Raw genomic sequence first — 27,768 nt, 5'->3', positions numbered from 1 at the left:
CTCAGCAACCCTCCTCCAGACACCTAACCTCCACCTTCTCCAGCCTGCTTTCCCGAGGCCCGCGAGAGCAGTCCTGGGAGAGGGGTAGTAGGCCTCATTGTGTGGGACCCCGAAAAGGCCCCGAGGCGGGGCGCGGAAGGCACCACCCGGGCCCGATTGGGGGCGGAGACCGGCGGTTGCTCAGAGAGCAGGAGGGTCAGGAGGTGACGGGAGGAAGAGGCAGGAGGAAAGAAATGGGGGTTGGGAGGCAGCGTCCGGTCGGTGGGCGCAGACAGCTCGGCCAAACCTCCGACTCCCTTAGTCCCGCCGCCTCCGAGAGCCCTACAGGGCGAGGAGGGAAGTCCACAAAGTGCAGGAGCAGAGGGGAGAAAATTCAAAACGAGTCTACTCAACCTCGTCTTGGCTCCGAGGCCCTGCCATGGAGACCAGCACAATGCGCAGGCGCATCCTTCTGAGAACGCGCAGCGTAGTACTATGAGACAAGAGCACAGTCGGCCACCGTCGGCCGTTCGTCTTCTGATTCGCTTTCCGCACGCGTATTCCTACTCTCACTGGATCTAGAGCCTGAAGCCGGAGGCCGGAGTACTCCGAAAGACTCGGTAGAGTGATTGGGGGTATGCGTAAGAAAATAAAGCCAAAAAGTCTTTAGCAAATTAAAGCTGAAGGTAGAGGAAATACAATAGATATCTGGCTGCGGTTGGGAAGGTTTAATACGGATAAAATTTATCTTGAGGACAGCATGGCAAAAAAAGACTACCATTCCCAGTGGTTACTGCGTCTGAGAAGCGCTGCTTTCTGGGAATGGTAGTGTCTAGGAGTTGTGTTTGAAGTATCAGGTCTGAAGACAGCGTCTTACAATTAAAAAGATAGAGCAGCAGTTTAAATTGGGCCTTTTCTGTATCTTCTTAATCGATAACAGTTCTAAATATTTTTTTAAAAATTTAAAAAAATTAGGGACACCCCGTCTTTAAGACAGGCTTTACTATCGATGATTCCTGTATCTAGGAATAGGTAGTTGATGTTTGTGGGCTGGGTCTCGGTGTGTGAGCAACCTCGTGGTTGCTGAGGAGGCCGGAGGAAAGAAAACCGAAGCCCGGAACACGGCAGCTTCTTGCGTACCTATGCAAGCTAATTTTGAGTTACCTCTTTTTGTAGTCTTAAAAGACCAGAGCGCCTGTTGTCTATTACCCCCTTTCGTTTCGGTAGACAAGTCTTGTGTATACTCGCCATGGCTCAGCTCCAGGCACGCTTCTTCACTGACAATAAGAAGTAAGTAAGCGTCCTTTTCTTTACTCTCTTCCTCTCGCCTCCCTGGGATCTTTTCCAAGAACTCCTTCTGTATGACTTTGTGGAGCCTCGGTTGTCTTTGCCCACAATTCCTCCCCCAACTCCTATTTTGTTTGTTTGTTTGGCTTTACTCTTGGCTTGAGCGCGTTTTCCGATTAAGCGGAAGCGATACCTTGCCGGGATTTCTCAGGGATCTACATCTGATATCACCGATCCTTTTTGCCTGGCTTCTAAGGCTGTATATAATTTGAATTGTGACTGTAGAGGGCTTTGAGGGGCTTCACCTTTGATTCCTGAATGAAGCACATGTGATTTTAAGAATGAAAAATGGACCGAGTCCTTACGGGCTGCCTGCTAGGGATGTTTCACCATTTCTCAAAACACAAGTTTATTACTATTATTTTTTTTTAGGTAGATAATAGACAGTGCTTTTCTAAACCAGGCTAGAAAGTGGAGCTCTGAATGGGGGTTGGTAGAACTTTTTTTTTTAATGTCTGTTTGTCTATTTATTTTGAGAGATTTATGTATGAATGTATGTATGTATGTATTTTGAGAGAGAGAGAGAGAGAGAGAGAGAGAGAGAAAATCCCAAGCAGGCTCCATGTTGTCAGTGCAAAGCCCAATAGGGGCTAGATCTCAGGAGCCATGAGATCATGACCTGAGCAGAAATCAAGAGTCCTACCGTTAACCAGGCGAGCCACCCAGGCACCCCAATAGAACTAATTTTTGGTAATAGTGTGAAGTTCTTTCAGTTACAGGTGTGTATATTCATATACATATTTACACATGTATGCGTGTGTGTGTAGGTCTGTATGTGTGTATGTATATACATGTGTGTGTGTATATGTGAACATTTTTACCAGTGGTCCCCAGGTCAGTAGCATTTGTTTGAAATCTAATTGTATTCAGTCTTGTGGTGTACATTACACTACTAACTTTTCTTAGTGTCTTTTCAGCTATATTGTAAGTCTCTTGATGGTAGGGACTGTATTACTCTTCTTGGTTTGACGAAATCAACAAATGTTTGTCAAGTTCTTCTCATACTGATGATAAATAGTGAATATTTGTTGTATTAACAAGCTATCGCCAGTTGTAAGCTAGATAACTCCCACTTCAATTAAAATTATGTGTTGGAGCTGTATGAGTTGACCTAGTAAATCATATTCACTCTTGTATTCTTACTTACGGTATAGATAAATTGTATTATCAATGCACATGAGTATATATACTTGGTCTGCATATTTCTCAAGGAATGTGGTGCAATAGCATGACCACAGTATTTCTTCTAATTGAAGTTTTTAATTGCGATAATTGGTGATTCACATTAAGTTTTAAGAAATAATAGACCATTGTGTTTTAACCCTGAGATAGATAGATAAACATATATGTATGTGTGTGTTTAAATTCTTCAAAAAGTTAACAAAACCTAAAAATTAAGTTCTTGCTTCTTATACATTATATGTTCTGGTAAGTAAAATGGAGAGGGGGATAATTTTTTCACATATATGTATGTAATTTACATATACGCGTGTATGTGAATTATGCTACTCCCCCCACCCTCTCATTTTACTGACCAAATAGTAGGTGAAAGGAAAAACCAAAAACTTTAATTCTAGGTTTTGTTATCTTTTGGGAATCCTAAATTACTATTTACATTTTTTTTAAGCATGATACATATAAATAGAGCTGTAGTCTTACTACCCAAAGTATAGTTTGAAGATTAGCAGCATCAACATCACTTGGGAGGTTTTAGAAAAAGCAGAATCTCAGATTCCACCTCAGACCTACTGTTTTACGATGTACGTTTTAACAAGATCTGAAGCCCCCTTCCCTAACCCTACCCCATTGTAGTAAAAAGAGATTTATTATACCGTGTCTTGATGAGCCGTAGATTCTATCTTAACATCTTTTGAAACTTCCATTCCCCACAACTACAGCCTTAATTCATGTTTTAGACTTTTTTTTTTTTGTGGTAACAACTTTATTGAGATATAATTCACTTAGAGCAGAATTCATACTTTAAAATCTCCATTTCAGTGGTTTTGAGTATATTTGCAGAATTGAACAGCCATCAGTACAATTTTAGAACATTTTTTATCACCCTTTAGGTATTACCCCCTAATCCTTTCAACTACAGCTGTAGGCAGCCACTAATCTACTTTCTATCTCTGTGGATTTGTCTGTTTTGGACAATTCGTATAAAGGGAATTTTATAGTATGTGGTCTTTTGTGAGTGGCTTCTTTCACTTACTTAGAATGATGTTTATAAGGTCCATTCACACTGTAATGTGTACCAGTACTTCATTCCTTTTTAGGGCCAAATAATATTCCATTGTATGGATATACCACATACCAAATTTTGTTTGCAATTTTTAAGTTGATGGACATTTGGATTGTTTCCACCTTTTGGCTGTTACAAGGAGTGGTGATGGGAACTTTTGTGTGTAAGTTTTTGTGTGGACATATATTTTCATTTCTCTTGGGTATATACTTGGGTATATACTTAGATAAATATGAAAAATAATTTCATATTTAACTTTTTGACAATTAAAAAATTTTGGGGGGGAGGTGCCTGGGTGGCTTAGTCGATTGAGCAGACTTCAGCTCAGGTCATGATCTTGTGGTTCGTGAGTTCGAGCCCCACATCAGGCTCACTGCTGTCAGCGTGTCAGCGCAGAGTCTGCTTCAGGTCCTCTGTCCCCCTCTCTCTGCTCCTCCCCCACTTGTGCACTCCCAAAAGTAAGCATTAAAAAAAAATTTTTTTTTGATGTTTACTTAACTTTGAGAGAGAGAGAGGCAGAGAGCACAAGCAGGGGAGGGGTGGAGGGAGGGAGACACCGAATCCAAAGCAGGCTCCAGGCTCTGAGCTGTCGGCACAGAGCCCGATGCAGGGTTTGAACTCATAAACCACGAGATCATGACATGAGCTGAAGTTTGATGCTTAACCGAATGAGCCACCCAGACACCCCAGTAGTTAACTGTATTGGAGTTTTATACTGCTTCATATGGCTTTTAGTTACTGTCTATGTCTGTTCATTTCAGCCTGAAGAATTCCTTTTACCATTTCTTGCAGGGCAGGTCAACTAGCCCAACATACTCCTAAATATGCTCAAAGAGCTAAAGAAAACCGTGGACAAAGAATAAGAGGAAACCAGGAAAATAATACATGAGCAAAATATCAATAAAGACATAGAAATTATAAAGAGGAACTAGGGGAACCCGGGTCGCTTCATTTGTAACCCCATGTAGCAAAATGTCTGGCATGTATTAGATACCCAGTAAATATTTGCTGAATGAATAAATGCACATTTGTTAAAATCATCCATAGACTTGACTTTGACATATCATTTCCTTTTTATAGATATGTGGTAGATGATGTTCCCTTCTCAATTCCTGCAGCCTCTGAAATTGCTGACCTTAGTAACATCATCAATAAATTGCTGGAGGCCAAAAATGGTAGGTATACATGCTCTGAGAAATTAGGAGAGGGTGTATTGCCACTAACTACACTAAAATCTACCACATTTTATTTTGTTTCCTTTTTTTAAGCCTTATTTTAAAATACTGTATGCATTTTGTAATGGTAAAATTTATAAATTATGAGTTTCCCTGCTACGTGATACTTTTTTAAATGCTTTGAAATACAAGTTCTCAGGAAAAATTCTTTCTTATTTATTTCAGTTTAATCTGCTTTAAAGGCAATATGGATATAAGGTGATTGGCATTTAGGAATACGATTTTGTTGTAATAGTTATGACACTGTGGTTTTCCTAGGGAGATCTGGAATTGGTAAGCATAGAACAAGCATCTAGGTGCTTGAGCCCCAGTTGCTACAATCCTACAAAGCAAAATGACATTGTCACTATTTGAGTATTTTGTGTAATAACAGATGCCAATACTAATACTAGTATTTTTTTAAGTATTTAGAATTCATTGAAAAATTAATGGTAAAATTTTATAAACATGCAAGGGTATCAAGTAAAACATTTAAGAGATATAAATGTTAAACATGCTGTTGTATGAAAATAAATTATTAGCCCATAAAATTCATATGAACAAGGTATGCAAAAATATTGATGAAACAAGATTGGCCAGGAGTTGATAATTGTTAAAACTGGGTGATAGGCATATGAAAGTTTACTATATTATTCTTCACTGTTGCATATGTTTGAAATTGTCTATAATCAAATGTATATTGAAAAGTAAGGGAACCATACATAAAATAGAAGATTTAAACATGAAAGGTTGAAAATAACATGAAGCATGATCTTTAAAAATATAATTTGTCAATGAAGTCACCATTTAGAAACAAACATTTTTACCCAGATGTTTCTGTTGATTCCACCCTAGTTGGAGGAATGAGAAGTTGAGAGTTAGAAACTAATGCCTAATATATTCCTCTTCTCTGTCTTCTAATAATCCTATAACTTTTTTTTTTAAGTTTGAGGTGTTTTTTTTGTTTGTTTGTTTGTTTGTTTGTTTGTTTTGGTAATCTCTGTATCCAACTTGTGGCTTGAACTCATGACCCCAAGAAGAAATCTCATGATCTTCCAGATGAGCCAGCCAAACACCCCTGAGATGATGTTTATGAACAGTTTTTTGTTTTTGTTTTTGGTGGGAGGGGGCAGAGTCTGCGGTCTTTTCATTACTAGCAAGGTATTGAAGCTATTGTTCTTGATTGAGAGATATTCACATAACACTTCCCATAGGTCCTTGTCTTTACTTCATCCAGTTGATGTATAAAGATTCTGATAAATATTTACTTCTGAATTACAACACTGCCATATATTCTTGCTGAAAAAGTCTTTGAACTAGAATAAGAATTATTCTTGTAATAGAATCTTTGTAATACCAGTGTGTGGATGTTTGTTGTTACCCAGAGAGTTGTATATTTTTCTAAAGTTGTAGATTGAATGTTGGTTTCTTTTTGAATAATCAAATAAGTCATTGATTGCTCTTGAGTTGAAGATGCAAATGATTCAGATTTCAGATTTTTAAAAGGCAACAATCCAAATAATCCAATGAGAGAATAATTCTTTCAGCTAATAAATGCAGAAAGAATGAATAATTTTTAGCATTTTGTAACTCCAGATGAAATAATGGGTTTAAGTAGTGATTATCAGTAGCTACTAAAACTATTTATTACGTGTTGAAAGGCTGATAGAGAATATTAGGATGGATGGGACCAGGCTGACAATATCAGAGTCCAGATGTAGATTATCACATCATAGAAAGACATACAACAACACAATGCATTTTTTGATGTGATGCAATAGGAAACACATAATACTATGTATAAATATTCTTGCCAGAAAAACAAAGCTAACCTGAAGTCTAATCAGTTGTTTAGGTCTGCCTGGTGTATAGGATGTATAGGTGGTAGAGGAACATCTTATAGGACACCGTGGAGATGTAATCAACCAGAATGTAAGAAATACTAGAAGACAGATGACCTAATTTCTTTTTTTTGTTAAAAAAAATTTTTTTTAACGTTTATTTACTTTTGAGAGACAGAGACTGAGCAGGGGAAGGGTAGAGAGACAGGGAGATGGAATCCAAAACAGGCTCCAGGCTTTGAGTGGTCAGCACAGAATCTGACATGGGACTCGAACTCAACAAGCTGTGAGATCATGACTTGAGCCGAAGTCGGATGCTTAACCAGCTGAGCCACCCAGGTGCCCCCCCAGTTTCTTTAACAAACAAATGACCGGGGAAAAAAGGAGGGGGAACTCTTAAAGATTAAATATAACATATTAATCAGATATAATATGTGGACTTGGGATGCTGATTCTGAAAAGCTCACTGTAGGTCACTTCTCTGGCTCAGTCAGAAGAGCATGCAACTCTTCCTCTCTAGGTCATGAGTTCGAGCCCCACATTGGGTATAGAAATGACTTGAATAAATAAATACACCTAAAACAAAATAAAAATAAAAAGCTCACTGTAAAGAGAAGGAAACATGAACATTGGCTATTTGATATTAAAAGCAATAATGATTAAATTTTTTAATATCACTTTAGGTCCTTTTATTTTAGAGATACATATTAAAGCATTTACAGATAAAAATGATAGCATTTCCAAGGTTTGATTTAAAATAAACCAGCAGAGGAGTGGAGAGAGGTGTATAGATGATTGTCAGTGAGTTGGTAATTATCAAAGTATGTGATGGGAATTCATAATGTTATTTTTACTCTTATATATATTTGGAATTTTCCATAGAATAAAAAGTTTGTTTTTTTTTTATTTTTTTTTAAATTTATTTTTAAGACAGAGAGAGACAGAGCATGAGTGGGGATGGGGCAGAGAGAGAGGGAGACACAGAATCTGAAGCAGGCTCCAGGCTCTGAGCTGTCAGCACAGAGCCCGACGTGGGGCTCAAACTCACAAACTGTGAGATTATGACCTGAGCCGAAGTTGGATGCTCAACCGACTGAGCCACCTGGGTGCCCCAAAAGTTTTTTTAAGTAGAAATAATATTTTTTTAAATAGAAATAAATAACAGTAAATAAATTTTAAATAGAAATAATAGAAACAACAATAGTAAAAAATTACACCAACAGAACAAAGTCCTCTGTTCCTAAAAATCACACAGTGTACTGGAATAGAATACATGGCCTGATTATGGCATGAAGAAATTCTGGAGAAATTCAGAGGCCACACTGGAATAATAAATACCTGTTTGTTTTGGGGTTTCTCATATCCCTCTGCCAATGTCACTTCAGGTTCTAAGAACGATCATTTTATTATGCATTTTCTTTAGAGTTACACAAACATGTGGAGTTTGATTTCCTCATCAAGGGCCAGTTTCTGCGAATGCCCTTACTCAAACACATGGAACTGGAAAACATCTCATCGGTAAGTTCAAATGTTTACCTGCTCTGTTTTATGTAAGGTGTTCTCAGGTAATGTAGGAAAACATTTAGAATCAGACTGAATCTTTAGCAACCAAGATTTTTTTTTTAATTAGTATTTTTTTTCTAGAAACTTAAACTTCAGTGTTTGTATATTCAATTTTGAAATCCCCTCTTCTGAGACTGTTTTACTCAAGAAATGTAGATGAATGAATATAAAAAAAAAACCTTCATATTTGTGGAAGAATTATCAAGAAAGGGAATACCAAATACATGTTTATTACCAATAATGATGTATAAAATGAGGGGTGCCTGGGTGGCTCAGTCGGTTGAGCGTCCAACTTCGGCTCAGGTCATGATCTCGGTGCCCGTGAGTTCAAGCCCCACATCGGGCTCTGTGCTGATGGCCTGGAGCCTGCGTCGGATTCTGTGTCTCCCTCTCTCTGCTCCTCCCCCACTCATGCATGTGCGCTCTCTCTCTCTCTCAAAAAAAAAAAAAAACCTTAAAAAAAAGATACACAAAATGATTGTGCACGTATAAAAACTTTTGGGTTAGACAATTGTGATTTATAGCGGTTCCCCTTCCTCTAATTTTCAAAGTTCCTTGATACTGCTTTTATAATTTAAAATGTAATTTGTAATTGCGTTTATAATTTTTTGACAAGTTTTAGAATTATGAAATATGCATAAAATTTATCATTTTAATCATTTTTAAGTGTGTAATTCAGTGGCATTAAGTATATTCACAATATTATGCATCTATCACGACTATCCATATCCAGGACTGTTATCATCCTCATTAAGTAGAATGCTTTTATAATTTTATTTTTTAAAGTTCCTTATATCCCCCACCCCCCTTTCAGCATAAATTTTCCAAGGTTGTTAATATTCGTTAATATTACTGTTTGCACACTGTTAGGTCAGATAAAGTTTTTCGCCTTTTGCATGGCTCCAAATTTCTGGGTTATGAAGGGGACTTACATGAAAGAGACGTAATAAACAAGGGGTCCTTTATGTTTGTAGTATACTACTTTGGAACTACTGCCTGATTGATTTCTGTTTTTTCTCTGTCACTAGGAAGAGGTTGTAGAACTAGAATATGTGGAGAAGTACACTGCACCTCAGCCAGAACAATGCTTGTTCCATGATGATTGGATCAGTTCAGTCAGAGGGGCAGAAGAATGGTATTGCCATTTTATTATGCCACTTCCATCAGTCTTTTTAATTGCACTATGTGAATATTTTTCTCTGATTGATTCTGTGTTATTTGTAAAAGTAATTTTGTGATATATGTATCAGTGTCCATGCCCAAGATCTTTATATTCAATTTATTCAAGAAGAAGCATATCTTTTCCTTCCCAAGATGTTGGAGCGACATTTGTCTATACATGAATAAATCAAGTGTCTTAGAGTATTTTATTTTTGTGTGTTGCTTATAAGACCAAAGATATAATTTGTTCCATAGAGGGGAAAAAAAACCCTCTTATAACCACAGATCTCCTGGCTTACTACCATGAAGATGCAGATCATGGTATAGGGCTAAAAAGGGCAGACTGGATCTGAGAAGGTATGGATGGCTCAGAACAAACCCTCAGTGGCCTTACTTGTTGAAAAGCATCTTGAGACTGGATCATAGTACAAGCTTACATTTTTAAAAGAATATCTTCCTGGAGTTGTTACACAAGTGATGTTTTTACTGGTTTTACTTTTATCTTAGATGGTTTTATTGTTTTTCTGTTGAATGATTTTCAGTGGTTAAGTACAAAGGGCAGTTAGGCTTTACAAGCAATTTCCCTGAGTTGTAGTGTTTACAATAGTAATTAAAACGAAGTCTAGGGCTTTTTACTTATGTTTTTATTTTTAGGAGGTCAGAAAAAGTCACAGGTAAGATCTGATCTAATGTCTTTTAAAATCTTAGTCTTCATATTAAAAACCTTTTTAAAGTATAATCTCAAGGTTTATTTAATTGCCTTAGAAATATAATTGGGGCACCTGGGTGGCTCAGTCAGTTGAGTGTCTGACTTCGGCTGAGGGCATGATCTCACAGTTCGTGAGTTCGAGCCCTGCATCCTGCTCTGTGTTGACAGCTCAGAGCCTGGAGTCTGCTTCAGATTCTGTGTCTACTTTTCTCTCTACCCTTCCTCCCCTCATGCTCTCTCTCTCTCTCTCTCAAAAATAAAAATAAACACTAAAAAAGAAATATAATTGATTTCAGGATTTGAAAAAGCTGCTTTTTGATTTCATAAGGGTTTTTTTCTTTTCATAGGATCTTGACTGGTTCTTATGATAAGACTTCGAGGATCTGGTCCTTGGAAGGAAAGTCAATAATGACAATTGTGGGACACACAGATGTTGTAAAAGATGTGGCCTGGGTGAAAAAAGGTTAGGACTCCATTCTGCCTGAATGGAAAGTAATCCTGAACAGGGAACCGGAAATAAGCCATTTTCAGTGCTGGGGCACAATGGGGATGGGGTAGGAAGTGCCATGTGCCTTGGTTATTGTGAGGTCTTTCAAAAATACAGTGTTGAAGAAGAAAAAGATTATGTAAGAAAATCCATAAGTGGTAGAATTCAATCCATACATTTTTAAAATCATAGCAGATAATGTGCACTTTCAAGTTAATATTGTGTTAAACTCATGTTTTATAGCATTTTTGAAGGATCATCCTTTTATACTGTAAGTTACTTCTTTTTCAAAGCTGGCATATAGCTCTTTTGTCTTCTTAATGTCTTTCAACAACAAAAAAATCAGTTCTTCAGTTTTAGAACTTAATGTATTTAAAATTTTTGTGCTAATTTGTTCTTGTGTTCTCCTTTCTTCAGACAGTTTGTCTTGCCTACTATTGAGTGCCTCTATGGATCAGACTATTCTCTTATGGGAGTGGAATGTAGAGAGAAACAAAGTGAAAGCCCTGCACTGCTGCAGAGGTCATGCTGGAAGTGTGGATTCTATAGCTGTTGATAGCACAGGAACTAAAGTAAGTAGCTAGTGTGTTACTAATACTGTTCAATTAGAATTTGAGCTTCTTATGCAAACAATTTTTTCTTCATTGTCCTACAATCATAACAGTTGGTAATTAAAGAATATGATTTCAAACCCAAAGTAAATACTCTTTCAATGAGATAATTCACTTCCTCAGTCTGGGTTTTTCTGGTTACTGCAGAAATTCTAAGAAATCAGGTAAACCAGCAGTTTAACTTTAATCATAGTGATTGACATTTTCAATCTTCTAGCTACTCAGTGCTTTCATCAATTGAAAAAATCGAGTTGATCATCTAAGCCTTAGCATACTCAAGGTTTGTGTTAATAGAGGTTGTTTTACTATTATTGCTGATTTACTCTTATCGTGACAAAATGGTAAAAAAAGAAAAAAACCTGAGTACAACACTATTGACATATGAGGAGTTATAAATTCTCTTGCTGTTTGAAAGTTTCCTAAACCACATTGAGTTGTGTTGGGTTTAAGAGTATTTCTTCAGCATTTCTTTGCCAATAAGCATATTAGAGGACGCTTGATGCATTCAAAGGTAAAGATTTATGATTATTCAGCCATAAAGAAGGTTTACCTGTTGTTGAGTCCAAACTTAAATGAATTAACTGTACTCTACCTTTTGCTATAAGAGATAGAAACTCATCTTGAACTTTTTTCAGCTGAAAAGATTGTGAGATCCAGGTGTACCGGGGTGACTCGGTTGAACGTCGGACTTCGGCTCAGGTCATGATCTCACAGTTCGTGGGTTCGCGCGCCGTGTTGGGCTCTGTGCTGACAGCTCAGAGCCTGGAGCCGGTTTCGGATTCTGTGTCTCCTTCTCTCTCTGCCCCTCCCCTGCTTGCACTCTGTCTCTCTCTCTCTCTGAACAATGAATAAACATTTTTTAAAAAATGAAAAAAAAAAGTTTGTGAGATCCAGGAAGGAATAAACAATCACATCACTAACTGGGTGAGGATGCGTTTGAGTCTTAGGAACCAATGGAGTTGAGCTTGAATGTGGCCAGCACATCCCTCTCCCTTCCTCGCTCATCTCCCTAAGTTGACTTCTTCTCTTTCACTTCAAAATGGCTTTTTCTTTAAAAAAAAAATTTTTTAATGTTTATTTTTGAGAGAGAGAGACAGCGTGAGCAGGAGAGGGGCAGAGAGAGGGAGACACAGAATCTGAAGGAGGCTCCAGGCCCTGAGCTCTCAGCACAGAGCCTGATGTGGGGCTTCAACCCAGGAACCATGAGCTCATGACCTAAGCCGAAGTCAGATGCTTAACCGACTGAGCCACCCAGGTGCCCCCAAACTGGCTTTTTTCCACATGACAATAAAACCTGGCTTTCAGTATTCCTAGGTTTCACACCCTTTACCATCAGTTCCTGGAGAAGATGAACTTCAACTCTCTGGAACATAGGCTTTCATAAAAAGGTCCTGAAGGAGGGAGAGACTTATTGGTACTCTGTAGATCAGTTGCCTACCTCGATCTATGCAACCAAAGCCAGGGCACAGGGCCGTGTAAGAATGGCAATGCCTTCAGTTGTCATGAGATTGTGGATACAACTTCCAGGAGACTAAGAAAGCTATGCAGATGGTACAATAGTAGTAAAGGATTTCAGAGCAAAGTAAAGGTTTGAAGTTATAAATAGAAAAATCAAGGCAAATAATACGATAGGTTATATTATATCCTCTTTCTCTTCATGTATGTTTTTAGTTTTGCAGTGGCTCCTGGGACAAGATGCTAAAGATCTGGTCTACAGGTAAATATTAGTTTATTTTGACTTACTAAAAATGTTCCAAGAATTCCAGTGAAAGAAGACTTTTTAACCCCCATTTTGATCCATAAAAATAAATCAGAGCTTTTTAGGATACAAATAAAGGAACATATCGAGAAAAATTAGTACGCTTTGTGTTTCAAAATGTGTTTCTATCTATTACCCCCTTATTTATTGAACCATGTGACTGAATTGCTGCATGTAACTCAACAACATGATTGGTGCAATGGGACATAACTGCTTAGTTCTCAGAGTTCTCTTATTCAGGAACCTGGAAATAAGCCAAAATAGCTTGAGTCACTTTGATAACACTCCACTGTTAGAGAAATTTTAGTTAAGAGACGCTTGGGTGGCTCAGCTGGTTAAGCATCCAACTCTTGGTTTTAGCTTAGGTCATGATCTCATAGTTTGTGAGATCAAGCTCCATGTCGTGCTCTGAGCTGATACCGTGGAGCCTGCTTGGGATTCTCTTTCCCTCTCTCTCTGCCTGTCCCTCGCCCATGCTCTCTCTCTCAATAAATAAACTTTAAAAAAATGAAAAAGAGAAACTTCATAGTTAAGCTAATTTACTTAAAAAAATAAGTTTATTTCTGTTGAGAAAGATAGACACAGTGTGAGTAGGGAAGGGGCAGAGAGAGGGGGAAGAGAAGGGAAGGGGCAGAGAGAAGGAGAGAGAGAATCCCAATCAGGCTCCACGATGCCAGTGCAGAGCCCAATAGGGGGCTTGAACTCACAAAACAGAGATCATGACCTGAGCTGAAACCAAGAGTTGGATGCTTAACCAACTGAGCCACCCGGTGCCCCTTTAATTTTTTTTTGCGGTGTAGTTTTGCCAAACTTAATTTTTTTACTTTGAAAACATAGAAGGGATAATTTGGAGGAAGAGTTGGAGGAAGGAGGACTCTTAAAGGAAGGTGCTTTGAGAGTAGTGAGGAGAAAAGAGGGGGAAGACCCACAGATTGCCTAGGTAAATAGAGCAGAATCCCTATTACTTCTGAGGGAATTGCTTTATTATAGTATAATACCCTAACTACAGTTCACAAAGTAGAATTGGGGGATCAAGAAAAGCTTAAACAGTGTCAGTAGTAGGAAATAAAGATAAGTCAGTAGATTAAAGATAAGTAGACTTAAAGATAAGTCAGTAGATAATTTCAGTAGATTTCTCAGTAATGCTTAAAGCAAACAGGTTTGAGGCAGAAAGTTGTTTGGATAATTTTCCTTTTGTGGAATATTTTGTAATCTGAAATACTTTTAATTCATTGTTAATAAAAGTGAAATAGTCAAGAAGAATAAGCATAACTGGATTGTATCTCCATGTAATGTGTTTGTTTACCTGTCATTCCCTTCTTTTTTTTAATGTTCATTTATTTATTTTGAGAGAGAGTGTGCGTGTGCCTGCATGTGTGCGGGGGAGGGGCAAAGGGAGTGAGAGAGTGAGAATCCCAAGCAGGCTTCTTGGTGTCAGTACAGAGCCCAATACGGGCTTGATCTCACAAACCATGTGATCATGACTGAGACAAAACCAAGAGTTGTATATTTAACTAACTGAGCCACCCAGGCACCCTGTTGTTATTCCATTCGTCATAATAAAAATACAGTGTGTTCAGAACTCTCCTGGGGCGCCTGGGTGGCTCCATGGGTTACGCATCTGACTTCGGCTCAGGTCATGATCTCACAGTCTGAGTTCGAGCCCCGCGTTGGGCTCTGTGCTGACTGCTCAGAGCCTGGAGCCTGCTTTGGATTCTGTGTCTCCTTCTCTCTCTGCCCCTCCCCTGCTCATGCTCTGTCTCTCTCCATCTCAAAAATAAATAAAAACATTAAAAAAGTGTTTAAAAAAAAAAAAGAACTCTCCTATAACTAATAGTAAGCAATTTTTCATAGATATGGTAAAGTGATGAATATTCATAATGATCTTAAAGACATAGGAAGATATCAAACTGGTTAGGCTTTAGGATTTTAATGTACTCTATTTTTTGCTTTCTCCTTTTGGAAGACTAATAACCCAGGTATCGTTTTTATATGTAAATTTCTTTAACCAAAATAAGGAGGAATATTTATTCCCTAACCAGTTAAGAAAACATATACCCAGAAATGTAAGAATTCTTTTAAAACTGTTTGCAATTAATATTTACCCTAAATTTTTAAAACATCAAATCTAATTCTCTGTGATACAGTTCCTACAGATGAAGAAGATGAAATGGAGGAATCCACAAATCGACCAAGAAAGAAACAGAAAACAGAGCAGTTGGGACTGACAAGGGTAAGTATTTTTGAGAACTTACTATATTTAGCTGAGGTCTGTACTGACAAATGTATGACAGTTTAATCTTTTCTATTTAAATTTCCCTTTTTCTTGCGTTGCTTTGTCAACCATAATTAGGCTTTCTTATAGTAGATTGGTAAATTTTTATTACAAATACTGTAGTGTGCTACATTTATCTGAGTCTTTGAATGTAGTGGTATTTAGCCAGGCTTACAGATTGGTAGGTTGATTATTTAGCTATTATATTTGATCCCATGATGCAGTTTTTAGTAGAATCTTTTAATTGTGAAAGCTTGAATCCAAATTAAGTGAAACATTTTAATACCTCGATTGTTTAATGATATTGTTTCATACACTGAGAATATAATTCTTACTAGGAATGCTAATTATATCTCCTAAATCAATAGAAAGTCAAAATTAATTTGAGTTTGATTCTGTCATTTAGCTATTAGTCCAGTTAGATTAAAGTCAGAAAGTTCACCCATATTCTTATTTGTTCTGTTTTGTTAGGAAAATATTTGTCATAATATGATCTGACCCAAGTTAATACGCAAAATGAGAAGGACAATACTGAATCAAGTTTAGGAAGACATGTTTTCCATTCATTTTCTCACAGCTGTAATGAATGTACAGTAAAACACATTTGCACATTATTTCTTGTAGTTACAAATAACAAAATATTTTATAAAAACGGTTGAAAAGGAGGAATAAAGTATGATCATAAAATGATTAATCAGAGTCACATAAAATGTAATAAAAAATAGCACTTAACCAGTTCCAACTGAAAGAAGTGGTTTATGATTTCTTAGTACATTTAAACATGGACTGCTGAATTGCAAGAGGAATGATCTGTCAGCTACTTAATTTCCTTATCACTTAGTCTTAAGTTAAAGCTATAAATGCCTCACCAATTGGATAAGTGGTAATTTACTGATGCATATCTCTGGTCAACCTTTAAAGAATATCTGAGTAGAAAAAGATTTCTTGAATTAGAGAAGTTAATCCCTCAGAAGGTAGCTTTTTTTCCTTTCTTTCAATTAAAGTTTGACATACGTACAGTTAAGTGTACAGTGAAGTTTAACAAACATACACTCGAGTAATCACAACCCAAATAAAGCATAGAGAATTACCAACATCCTAGAAGACTCCCTCTGGTCTGCTTTGCAATTGGTAGCCCATAAAGGTGATCACTGTTCTGTCTTGTGTCACCTTACATTAATTTTTAAACTTCAGGTGATAATCTGTGAGATTCGCTTTATGTTGCTGCACGTAATAGTTCTTTTCATTAACGTATAGCATCCTCTTGCATTGACTATATCAGAATTTATCCATTCTTTTTTTTTTAAGTTTATTTATTTATTTTGAGAGAGAGAAAGCGAGAGCATGAGTTGGATAGGGGCAGAGAGGAGAGAGAATTCCAAGCAGGCTCCATGCAGTCAGCACAGAACCTGATGCGAGGCTCGAACTCAGGAACCATGAGATCATGACCTGAGTTGCATGCTTAATCCAATGGATAGGCCGCCCCTATCCATTCTTCTTTTGATGGACATTTAAGTTGATTCCAGTTTTGGCTACCATAAATAACGTTGCTAAGAAAGCTCCTATACTTGGGGTGCCTGGGTGGCTCAGTCAGTTAAGTGATTTGATTTTGGCTCAGGTCATGATCTCATGGTTCATGAGTTCAAGCCCCACGTTGGGCTCTGCACTGACAGTGTGGAGCCTGCTTGGCGTGTTCTCTCTCTCTCTCTCTCTCTCTCTCTCTCTCTCTTTCTCTCTCTCTCTCTCTCTCTCTGCCCTTCCCCCCCCCATGCATGTGCTCTTTCTTTCTCAAAAATAAACATTAAAAGAAGTTATTTTAGGGGTGCCAACTTAGGCTAAGGTCATGATCTCACAGTTTGTGGGTTCAAGTGCCAAGTTGGACTCTGCTGATATCTTGGAGCCTGGAACGTGGTTGGGATTCTGTCTCCTTTTCTCTCTGCCCCTCCCCCACTGGTGCTTTGTCTCTATAAAAAAAAATTAATAAACATTAAAAAAATTTTTTTAGTCATTTTACTTTTCTTTTGGTGTACTTATACAGTAATTTCTGCATATGTAGAATTGCAAAACTAGAATTGCTGGGTCTCAGGGTATGCACAGGTTGAGTTTTTCAAATGTTAGATACTGGCAAAAAGTTTTCCAAAATGGTTATATCAGTTTATACTTCCACTGAAAGTATAAAAAGAATCAAAGTTACTCTACATCCTTACCAGCACTCAATATGGCCAAAATTTTAATGCCATAACTGATTTTATTTAACACATAATTTATGTTTACATTTAGTTAGTATTAAAAAGTGTATCATTTTGTCGATTTCTGGTGCTACATAGTGTAATTTAAGTGCTGGCCCTTTATTTTTTATTTTTATTTTTTATTCAAATTCTGGTTGGTTAATATATAGTGTAATATTGGTTTTAGGAGTGGAGTTTAGTGATTCATCACTTACATACCACACCCAGTGCTCAAGACAAGTGCCCTCCTTGTTAACCCATCACCCTGCTCACCTCCCTTCCAGCAACCCTGTTTGTTTCTGTAGTTAAGAGTCTCTTATGGTTTGTCTCCCTCTCTTATTTTTATCCTTCCCCTATGTTCATCCACATACACACACACACACCCCATATCTTCTTTATCCATTCATCTGTTGATGGACACTTGGGTTCTTTCTGTAGTTTGGCTGTTGTTGATAATGCTGCTATAAACATCATGTTGCATGTACCCCTTTGAATCTGTGTTTCTGTATCTTTTGGGTAAATACCTATTAGTGCAGTTACTGGATCATAGGGTAGTTGTATTTTTAACTTTCTGAGGAACCTCCATACTGTTCTTCAGAGTGGCTGTACAAATTTGTGTTCCCACCAGCATTGCAAAAGTGTTCCCTTTTCTTCGAATCGTCACCAACACCTGTTGTTTCCTGAGTTGTTAATTTTAGCCATTCTGACAAGTGTGAGGTGGTATCTCATTGTAGTTTGGTTTTTTTTTTTTTTTCCCAACGTTTATTTATTTTTGGGACAGAGAAAGACAGAGCATGAACGGGGGAGGGGCAGAGAGAGAGGGAGACACAGAATCGGAAACAGGCTCCAGGCTCCGAGCCATCAGCCCAGAGCCTGACGCGGGGCTCAAACTCACGGACCGCGAGATCGTGACCTGGCTGAAGTCGGACGCTTAACCGACTGCGCCACCCAGGCGCCCCTGTAGTTTTAATTTGTATTTCCCAGATGATGAGTGATATTGAGCATCTTTTCATGTGTCTGTTTGCCATCTGGATGTCTTCTTTGGAAGAGTGTCTATTCATATCTTCTGCCCATTTCTTCACCGGATTATTGTTTTTTGGATGTTGAGTTTGATAGGTTCTTTCTAGATTTTGGATACTAATCCTTTATCAGATAATGTCATTTGCAGATATCTCTTCCCATTCCAAAGGTTGCCTTTTAGTTTTGCTGATTGTTTCCTTTGCTGTGCAGAAGCTTTTTATTTTGATGAAGTCCCAGTAGTTCATTTTTGCTTTTGTTTCCCTTGCCTCTGGTGATGTGTCTAGTAAGAAGCTGCTGAGGCCAAGGTCAAAGAGGTTGCTGCTTGTGATCTCTAGAATTTTGATGGTTTCCTGTCTTACATTTAGGTCTTTCATCCAGTTTGAGTTTATTTGTGTGTATGGTATAAGAAAGTAGTCTAGTTTCATTCTTCTGCATGTTGCTGTCCAATTTTCCCAAAACCATTTGTTGAAGAGACTTTTTTTTTCCATTGAATAGATGTTCTTTCCTGCTTTGTCGAAGATTAGTTGAACATATAGTTGTGGGTCCATTTCTGGGTTTTCTAATCTCTTCCATTGATCTATGTGTTTGTTTTCCTGCCAGTACTATAATGTCTTAAGGACTGCACCTTTGTAATATAGCTTGAAATACAAGAATTGTGATGTCTGCCGCTTTGCTTTTCTTTTTCAGGATTGCTTTGGCTATTCAGGATCTTTGTGGTTCCGCACGAATTTTAGGATTATTTGTTTTACCTCTGTGAAAAATACTAGTGGTGTTTTGATAGAGATTGCGTTAAATGTGTAGATTGCTTGGGTAGTATACACATTTTAACAATGTCCTTCTAATCCGTGAACTTGGGATGCTTTTCCATTTCTTTGTGTCCCCTTTAATTTCTTTTGTAAGTGTTCCATAGTTATCAGAGTACACATCTTTTACCTCTTTGGTTAGGTTTATTCCTATGTATCTTACTGTTTTCATGCAATTGTAAATGGGATCAATTCCTTGATTTCTTTTTCTACTGCTTCATTATTGGTGTATTAAAATGTAACAGATTTCTGTACATTGATTTTGTATTCTTGGTGTATAACTTTTGAGTTTTGATAAATGCATAGACTATGTAACCACTGCATCATCAAGGTAGAGAACAGTTTATCATTCCCTAAAACTCGTGTTGCCCATTTTGTTTTTACCTTGCTGTTTTCTTTCTTTAATTTTTTTAATGTTTGTTTATTTTTAATTTTTTTTAATGTTTATTTTTGAGAGAGAAAGAGACAGTGCAAGAGAGGGAACGAGACACAGAATCGGAAGCAGGCCCCAGGCCCTGAGCTGTCAGCACAGAACCTGATGTGGGGCTCGAACACACGAACATGAGATCATGACCTGAGGAAAAGTTGGACACTTAACCTATTGAGCCACCCAGGCACCCCTAATGTTTATTTATTTTTGAGAGAGAGAAAGAGTGTGAGCAGGGGAGGCGCAGAGAAAGACAGACACAATTTAAAGCAGGCTCTAGGCTCTGAGCTGTCAGCACAGAGCCCAGCGCAGGGCTAGAACTCACAAGTGGTGAGATCATGACCTGAAGTCGGACACTTAACTGACTAAGCCATCCAGGCACCGCTACCTTGCTGTTTTCTATCCCAGTGTCTCTGCCGGATTATCTTTCTTACCTTTTTATTTTGCTTTGGATCACAACCGAGGTCGTTCTGTTCCTCATTCCTCTATTACGCTTCTTTACTTCTCTCAGGAAAATTCTAGAGCTAGAAGATTGGACTTAGGGATCATTTGGTATAGGAGTTGGCAAAGTATAGCCTAACAGCTGATTTGGCTGTGACCTATTTTTGTATTACAGAGAGCTAAGAATGATTTTTACGATTTTAGGTGGTTTTAAAAACAAGAGTATACAACAGACATTAGAAGGCTAAAATACTTAACTTTCTGAACCTTTACCGAGAAACTTTGCTGATATCTGATCTAATATAAGCCACTCACATTACAGATGAGGTAATGATATTTAAGGAGGTTAAATATAGCAGTTACAAACGTAGATTAACTGTCTTCCATTTCAGAACTCTTTCTCTGTTTCACTTGTTCTTTAAGATAGATATTACACCGGGGCGCCTGGGTGGCGCAGTCGGTTAAGCGTCCGACTTCAGCCAGGTCACGATCTCGCAGTCCGGGAGTTCGAGCCCCTCGTCAGGCTCTGGGCTGATGGCTCAGAGCCTGGAGCCTGTTTCCGATTCTGTGTCTCCCTCTCTCTCTGCCCCTCCCCCGTTCATGTTCTGTCTCTCTCTGTCCCAAAAATAAATAAACGTTGAAAAAAAAAAAATTTTTTTTTTAAAAAGATAGATATTACACCTAGTTTGGGGATTTTAATTGAGAAAAAACATTAGAGATTTTGTAGTATTAATAAATGGACCATGGGCATTATTTAAAGATTGGACAATATAACTTAGAAGATGCTGAGGAAATGGTGAGAGTAATCTATTGAGATACTTTTACCTGGAAGAGTTAGGAAGAAAATGGCAGCACCTTGCCTCAAACCTAGATCTCTTTGACCCCAGATCTTTTTCAACTAACTTCTACATGTAACATGTACATATGAAAGAGTTAAGTTAGTGTTAATATTAATACTTCTCAAAATAAAAAGAACAGATGGAAAAGCAGTAGGATGTAAAGACTACAAAGCTTTAAGTAATATTTGGGTTCAAACTTCAGTCTGCCATGTATAAACTGTATGACCTTGAGCAAGTTATCTTTCTCACTTTCCCTGTCTTCATTTATGGAATCAAATCAGATATATGTTTTGGATGATTGTTGTAAAGAAGAAATAAGGCAAGATATAAAAGCTAAAGCATCTGCTGTATGGGCTTCAGAAGTAAATACTATTACTGTTGCAATTACTCTAAACTAAAAATGCCTTTCCTTTGGGTATCTTTTCATCTCTAGACTCCCATAGTGACCCTCTCTGGGCACAAAGAAGCAATTTCATCCGTTCTGTGGTCAGATGCTGAAGAAATCTGCAGTGCATCTTGGGACCACACAATTAGAGTGTGGGATGTTGAGTCTGGCAGTCTTAAGTCAACTTTGGTAAGGCTTCAAAATCCAGTGACTCTGTGGTTAACTCTGAGCTTCTAGAGATGGTTATTTCTGGCTCACCATTTAAATGTTTTTTCCTCCTTGTTTTTCAGACAGGAAATAGAGTGTTTAATTGTATCTCCTATTCTCCGCTTTGTAAACGTCTAGCGTCTGGAAGTACAGATAGGCATATCAGGCTGTGGGATCCCCGAACTAAAGGTGAGGTGTGTAAAATCCTAGAGGAGAAATATGGGTAAATAACATCAGTTTCTCCTATCACTAGAAATGTGTATAAAAAAAGATAATTTTCTACAAATATTGTTTTTGGTTCTCCTATTTCTCTTCTAAAATTCAATAATTATTATTTTTTAAATTTTGTTCAGATGGTTCTTTGGTGTCGCTGTCCCTAACCTCACATACAGGCTGGGTCACATCATTAAAGTGGTCTCCTACCCATGAGCAGCAGCTGATTTCAGGTTCTTTAGATAACATTGTGAAACTGTGGGATACAAGAAGGTAAATCCTATTTATGATCTACAAAGAAGATACTTGAAATAACTATTATATACAGAGAAAATGAAATGAATGCTGAAAAGATTATCCAAAAGCAGAAGAGTAAAAAAAGTTTTGATTATGACCTGATATAAATATTGGTGTCAAAAAGAAAAGCCAGGAGCAAAGGAATTTGGTTCATGTTGATAGGTTATTTTTTGCATTCTGAAAAAATTTATATTGAACCTTAATATAAATGTGATATTATAAAAGTAGAAGGCAATGGTCTCTAAATAAATGGCACTATAATCTATATAATAAATATAATCTATAATAAATGGCACAAATAATAAATTATATATTAATAGAAAATTAAATAAAAATGCATATTAAAATTTTTTTACAATATTTATTTTTGAGAGAGAGAGAGAGAGCGCGTGGGCAGAGGAGGGGCAGAGAGAGGGAGACACAGAATTGGAAGCAGGCTTCAGGCTTCTAGCTGTCAGCACAGAGCCCAACGCAAGGCTCCAATTCACAAACTGAGATCGTGACCTGAAGTCGCGTGCCTAACCGACTGTGCCACCCAGGCCCCATAGAAATACATACTTTAAAAGATAACTAGATACTAAAGTTTTTTGTTACTAGTATATATGAGTGTCCCCAGTGAAATGCACACACAGTGTATTTACATATTTTTACAGGTAGAATGGAGAGGCATTAATCAAATACCTGTTCTTTGTTTACCGAAATCTGCATTTTAACATCCTGATACTACCTTATGATGCATGATTTGTTAATACCTAGAAGGTTATTTACATTTAGTTGGATACTTGATATAGCAATTATATAGTTTCTGATAGCAGTGCTATGAAGAAAGTAAAGCAGAGTAGAGGGACGCCTCTTTAGGGGTGGGCTATTCTTGAAGGTGATTTTATAATAGTGAATTGAACATGGGAAGGTATCAGCCATGCACAAATCATGGTAGAGAGAACAGCAGATAAGGTAGGGAAAATCTTGGCATGTTGATAAAATACCAAAAGGGTCAGTGTTGATGGAGTGGAGTAAGCGAGGAGAAGAATGGCAGGACATGAGACAGGTAGTAGTATACTGAGCAAGACCTTAGGGGCCAAGCTAAGAAATTTGGGTTCCATTCTAAATGTTATGGGGAAGGATTTGTGGGTTCTAAATAGGGTGGGAAGAATGGAAGCAGAGAGTTCCTAGGTTGGATTCTAGGTATATTTTGAAGACCACTCTTTGGCAGGATTGGCTTATGGATGGAATATAGAGATAGGAATCAAGGAATAATGGCCATATTTTCTACCTGCGCAATCAGGCCATTAGTGGTACAACTTACTGTGATGGAAAGAGTAAAAGAAACAGGTTTATGAGGGAAGATCAAGAGTTTTGTTTTGGTTATTTTAAATTCGTAGTGCCGGGGGCGCCTGGGTGGCTCAATCGGTTAAGTGTCTGACTTCGGCTCAGGTCATGATCTCACGGATCATGGGTTCGAGCCCCACATCAGGCTCTGTGCTGAAGCTCAGAGCCTGGAGCCTGTTTCAGATTCTGTGTCTCCCTCACTCTCTCTCTCTCCCTCCCTCCCCTGCTCACGCTCCTGTCTCAAAAATAAATAAACATTAAAAAAAATTTTTTTTAATAAATAAATTTGTAGTGCCCATGGGATAACCACATGTCAGGCAATTGGATATACATACCAAAATCAGGGGAGAAGTTTGGGCTAAAGATACAAATATGAGAGTTATCAGCATACATATGGATGGACAAAGGATGTATAAAGTCGTGGTTTGAGGGTAAAAGGAAAATAGTCAAGGAATATGAAAATGGGCCTAATTATGAATAAATATTTATAAATAAATAGCATTTTTCTTGAATATTTATTGCAATAAATCTCTGTATTCTGCTAACGATAGGGGAAAATCAACAGAGCCAATCAAGTAAATACTCAGGATTTTTAAGATTAACTGGTTATTGGGGCAAGGATGGTAAAGTCGGTAAAGTTTTCAGAAAATTATATGTGATTAGTCATGTATGTTTTTTAATACTTTGAATTGCATATAACATGGTAATACTTTGATCTTTCAGTTGTAAGGCTCCTCTCTATGATCTGGCTGCTCATGAAGACAAAGTTCTGAGTGTAGACTGGACAGACACAGGGGTAAGAATTTGTTATTTGGTGAAAGGAAAAAAGAATAAATCTGGTGCTTATATTTAGAGAGTTACTACTTTCAATATATCTGATAATTATAATTCTGTATTCTAAGTTCCCCTTGATATTATTCATAAAATCTCACATCTCATTCAAAGAAGAAACATATTTGTCCTTTACTGTTAGGAGTAGTAAAATTTGGAAAGTTTTAAGCAGTTTCTTTCTCTAGTATTGTAATGAACTGCTTTAACTCCATAAACTTGCTCCGTCAGACTTACTGGATCTAAGTATTTTCTACTTACAAAAAATCTTATAGAATAAGTCTAGACCATAAAGTCTGCTTAAAGGATTACAATTTACTTATTTTTACGTATAAATATTAGCTCTTATTGCCTAAGAATTCTTTCCAAATACAGATCCTAGAGCTACTTGAATAATTTGTAATATCCATTTACCTGCAAATAGTTAATATACTTTCCTATAAAACTTAATTTTCTTAAATAGGTAAACTATATCTTCCCTCAGACTTTTAAATTTTATTATATTTCTTAAATGTTTCTTGGAAAGTACAGTAGTAGTGTATCACACCCCAACCAAATTCAAGTGATCATTTTTAAAGTTTTTTTTTTTAATATGAAATTTATTGTCAAATTGGTTTCCATACATCACCCAGTGCTCATCCCAACAGGTACCCTCCTCAGTGCCCATCACCCACTTTCCCCTCCCTCCCACCCCCTATCAACCCTTAGTTTATTCTCAGTTTTTTAGAGTCTCTTATGGTTTTAATATAGTGTATTATAATATGGTAGTGAAAACTGATGTAATGGGTCCATTTAAGTATGAACTCTCAATGAGAGTTAATTGCTTATCCATTAAGTCCTTCTGTAAATCAGAATCATCGGTATTTAACTGTGTTTAACTATCATATGAAATAATTATATTTACTTATATGTTTGTGCTTTTTTTTTTTCTCTCCCTTTACGCAGTTACTTCTGAGTGGAGGAGCAGACAATAAATTATATTCCTATAGATACTCACCTACCACTTCTCATGTTGGGGCTTGAAAGTGAATGATAGATTTGACTACAGAGATTGTGTCTGTAAATGAAATAGAGAATCCTCAGATTGCATCAGTGACGGTTCAGAAAGCAGTCTCTTAAAGTTTATAGTTTCATCCTTGATGATAACTATCACTATTTCTTTATTTTGTATTTATTATATAGTAGTGTGTGTTGTTAAAATGTAAAAGTGACCTGCCTTCTCAGCCATATGCAAACTCTTGAAACTAAACTGAATTTTTTATTTCCTTTTAGAGGTATTGGTTTGAATTAAGATTTGTTTTTGAAATGCTGTAAAAGCATATATTTAAAGTAATTGTCCAGATTTTTATTTCTGATGGGGACACTTAAGTATTCCTATGTTAGCTGTTTAAGAAAAGTATCTTAAGAAAACTAATAAATTCTATTAGAAAAAATTAGAAATAACACTTTGCTTTGGGTAAAATAAGTGATGTCTAACCTATCATAAGATTTTGTGGGCATTCAACATTAAAACATATAGATCCTGCTGCCAATTAAGAGTTTGCTGGAGTATTTTAAGTGAAGTGCTTTGTATTAAGGATATGGTAGAATCCTGGGGCTCCTGGCTGGCTTGGTCAGTAGGGTGTGAGACTCTTGATACCAGAGTCTTGATCTCAGGGTCATGAGTTCGAGCCCTGTGTTGGGCATGGAGCCTACTTTAAATTTAAAAAAAAAGGTACGTCACAATGCTTTAGAAATTACATACGTACAGGGGTGTCTGGGTGGCTCAGTCAGTTAAGCGTCTGACTTCGGCTCAGGTCATAATCTCATGGTTCATGAGTTTGAGCCCCATTTTGGGCTCTGTGCTGACAGCTCAGAGCCTGGAGGCTGCTTCAGATTCTGTGTCTCCCTCTCTCTCAGCCCCTCCCCTGCTCGTGCTCTGTCTGTCTCTCAAAAATGAGTAGACATTAAAAAAAATTTTTTTAAGATATTGAAAATTTTTAAGATATTAAAATTTTTTTAAGATATTGACAGCATTTGCATACATACAAATTTCATGGTAACCAGGAATCTTTCTCCCTATCTTATCCTGGTATGCAGATAAGAATAGAATTTGTAGACAAAACCTTTCAGTTAGTATTAGATAATAAACATTCTATAAATTTTATATCATTAGCATTTATCTTAATGCATTTATTATATACCAAATATTTAAGGTAAATATCTTCTTAAAGTATGATTTCCATCTTTAATGGATTGTTATTCCTCAAGCAGAGCGCTTCAGCCTCTAAGTAATATATGGAAAATAAGTTTGGTCTCCTCACAAGACTAACGCAGTGTGTCTCAGAAAATGTTCCTATTACAGGGGTCCAGGAAATAATACTTGGCTGCAGTTGAGAACAAAATTAACAGTGGATTAAACCAGTTAGGAGTTTAGTTCTCTCATAAGTTGAAATCCAGAGGCATTCCAGGGCTGGGAGAGTGGTTTTGTTCTACACTCATTAGAGACCCAGACTCCCTCTACCCCTAGGACATGGTTCTCATTTCACACAAGAGCTAGAGCTATAGTTGTTACATCATTTAAAGGAAGTATATTTTAATGTTAAAAAACTGAATAAAGTTAGCCAGAAAATGCAGACTGTTTTTCTCATTTAGTGCAGACTGGTATAAATTTCATGATATCTGTACTGTCTCGAAATCAAACTTTTACAGGATAAAGAAGAATTTTTATTCTTGTTTTGGATGGTCTCTGAATGAGCCAAGGACAGAGTTATTTAAATGTCTTTCTTAACTTCCCCAATCTGGGCTTTTCAGTTGTAGTCTGCATATACAAAGTGGTTGAAATAAAGGTAAAGAGGCCTATAAATTAAATTTTTAGAACTGACCCTGATTCCAAGGTAGGATGCATTCATGGTTCAGGCACTCTCCCTTAGGACGGGCATAACATTAGTGAAACTCAAATTTCTCTCCTTGTATAACTCAGGCGGTTAGATCTTACTCCTCAAACAGGAAAAACATGAGAGGCTAACAGAAGCCTAGAAGACTGAGTGCCTACAATATATTGCTCTCCTATCCCTAACTCGAAAGTAGGAGACTCCTTTTCGATGGTCCATTTTCCTCTATTTTAGTTCTACCAGAGACAAGGGCTTTACATGCACTTAAATGCACTTAAGGTTCTCTTGGAAAATGAGTGTTGCTGCTTTCCTAGTGCTGGGTGAAGTTAGGAATGAGATAGTGCAGTGCTCAGTACATGCCGACTGATAGAGGATTATTTATGCTTTGTTGCCATAGTAATGAGGTCCATAAACAGGTTGATGCTTGCTCTTAAACCTCATCAAACAAAGTTTTAAGAAATTCCTTTCTTACCGTTTAACAATAAACTTCCTAAAACTAAAAATTAGACTCAAAGTATACCTAATTGTTAGTTCAAGGAAAATGCCTGAACTTCTAATACGTACCAGGGTTTCTTTGGGAATGGAGAAAAGGGGGGAAAAAACGAAAAATGTGTAAGACATGGACACTACCTCCAAAAAGATAACACTCTTGCATGGAAATACTCATTTAAGGATTAGTTACAACAAGGG

General features: G+C 37.3%; 2 protein-coding genes across 4 annotated transcripts in view; one reads left to right on the top strand and one right to left on the bottom strand.

Annotated features, from left to right (window-relative positions):
* The window catches only part of CARF (calcium responsive transcription factor), a 100,201-nt gene extending 99,705 nt beyond the window's left edge, over positions 1–496 (bottom strand). Inside the window, exon 1 of the mRNA XM_043577521.1 lies at positions 394–496. The gene's annotated coding sequence lies outside the window, so the exon portion shown is untranslated. The remainder of the gene's footprint in view (positions 1–393) is intronic.
* Positions 38–25,762, top strand: WDR12 (WD repeat domain 12). Of its 3 annotated transcripts, none has more exons than XM_043577533.1 (14): positions 38–599; positions 1,156–1,269; positions 4,649–4,743; positions 8,047–8,141; positions 9,215–9,321; positions 10,404–10,519; positions 10,961–11,115; positions 12,826–12,871; positions 15,061–15,146; positions 21,380–21,520; positions 21,622–21,727; positions 21,892–22,024; positions 24,101–24,173; positions 25,151–25,762. In XM_043577533.1, the coding sequence occupies exons 2-14, from the start codon at positions 1,229–1,231 to the stop codon at positions 25,226–25,228; spliced, it is 1,272 nt and encodes a 423-aa protein (XP_043433468.1). In that variant the 5' UTR covers positions 38–599; positions 1,156–1,228; the 3' UTR covers positions 25,229–25,762. The 3 variants fall into 3 exon arrangements, with proteins under 3 accessions (XP_043433468.1, XP_043433467.1, XP_043433466.1); XM_043577532.1 differs by having other exon boundaries at positions 417–620; XM_043577531.1 differs by having other exon boundaries at positions 417–665.
* Positions 25,763–27,768: the final 2,006 nt, after the last annotated feature.

The sequence above is a fragment of the Prionailurus bengalensis genome, chromosome C1 (assembly GCF_016509475.1).
Source record: "Prionailurus bengalensis isolate Pbe53 chromosome C1, Fcat_Pben_1.1_paternal_pri, whole genome shotgun sequence".
Lineage (NCBI taxonomy): Eukaryota > Metazoa > Chordata > Mammalia > Carnivora > Felidae > Prionailurus > Prionailurus bengalensis.
Note: the sequence above shows the minus strand (reverse complement) of the source record. Positions and strands in the feature narration are given on the sequence as shown.

Coding starts and splice junctions, on each gene's coding strand:
- WDR12 (XM_043577533.1), top strand. CDS start 1,229: ATGGCTCAGCTCCAGGCACGCTTCTTCACTGACAATAAGAA. Junction 10,520..10,960: donor TGTGGCCTGGGTGAAAAAAG/GTTAGGACTCCA, acceptor TCCTTTCTTCAG/ACAGTTTGTCTTGCCTACTA. Junction 15,147..21,379: donor AGCAGTTGGGACTGACAAGG/GTAAGTATTTTT, acceptor TTTCATCTCTAG/ACTCCCATAGTGACCCTCTC.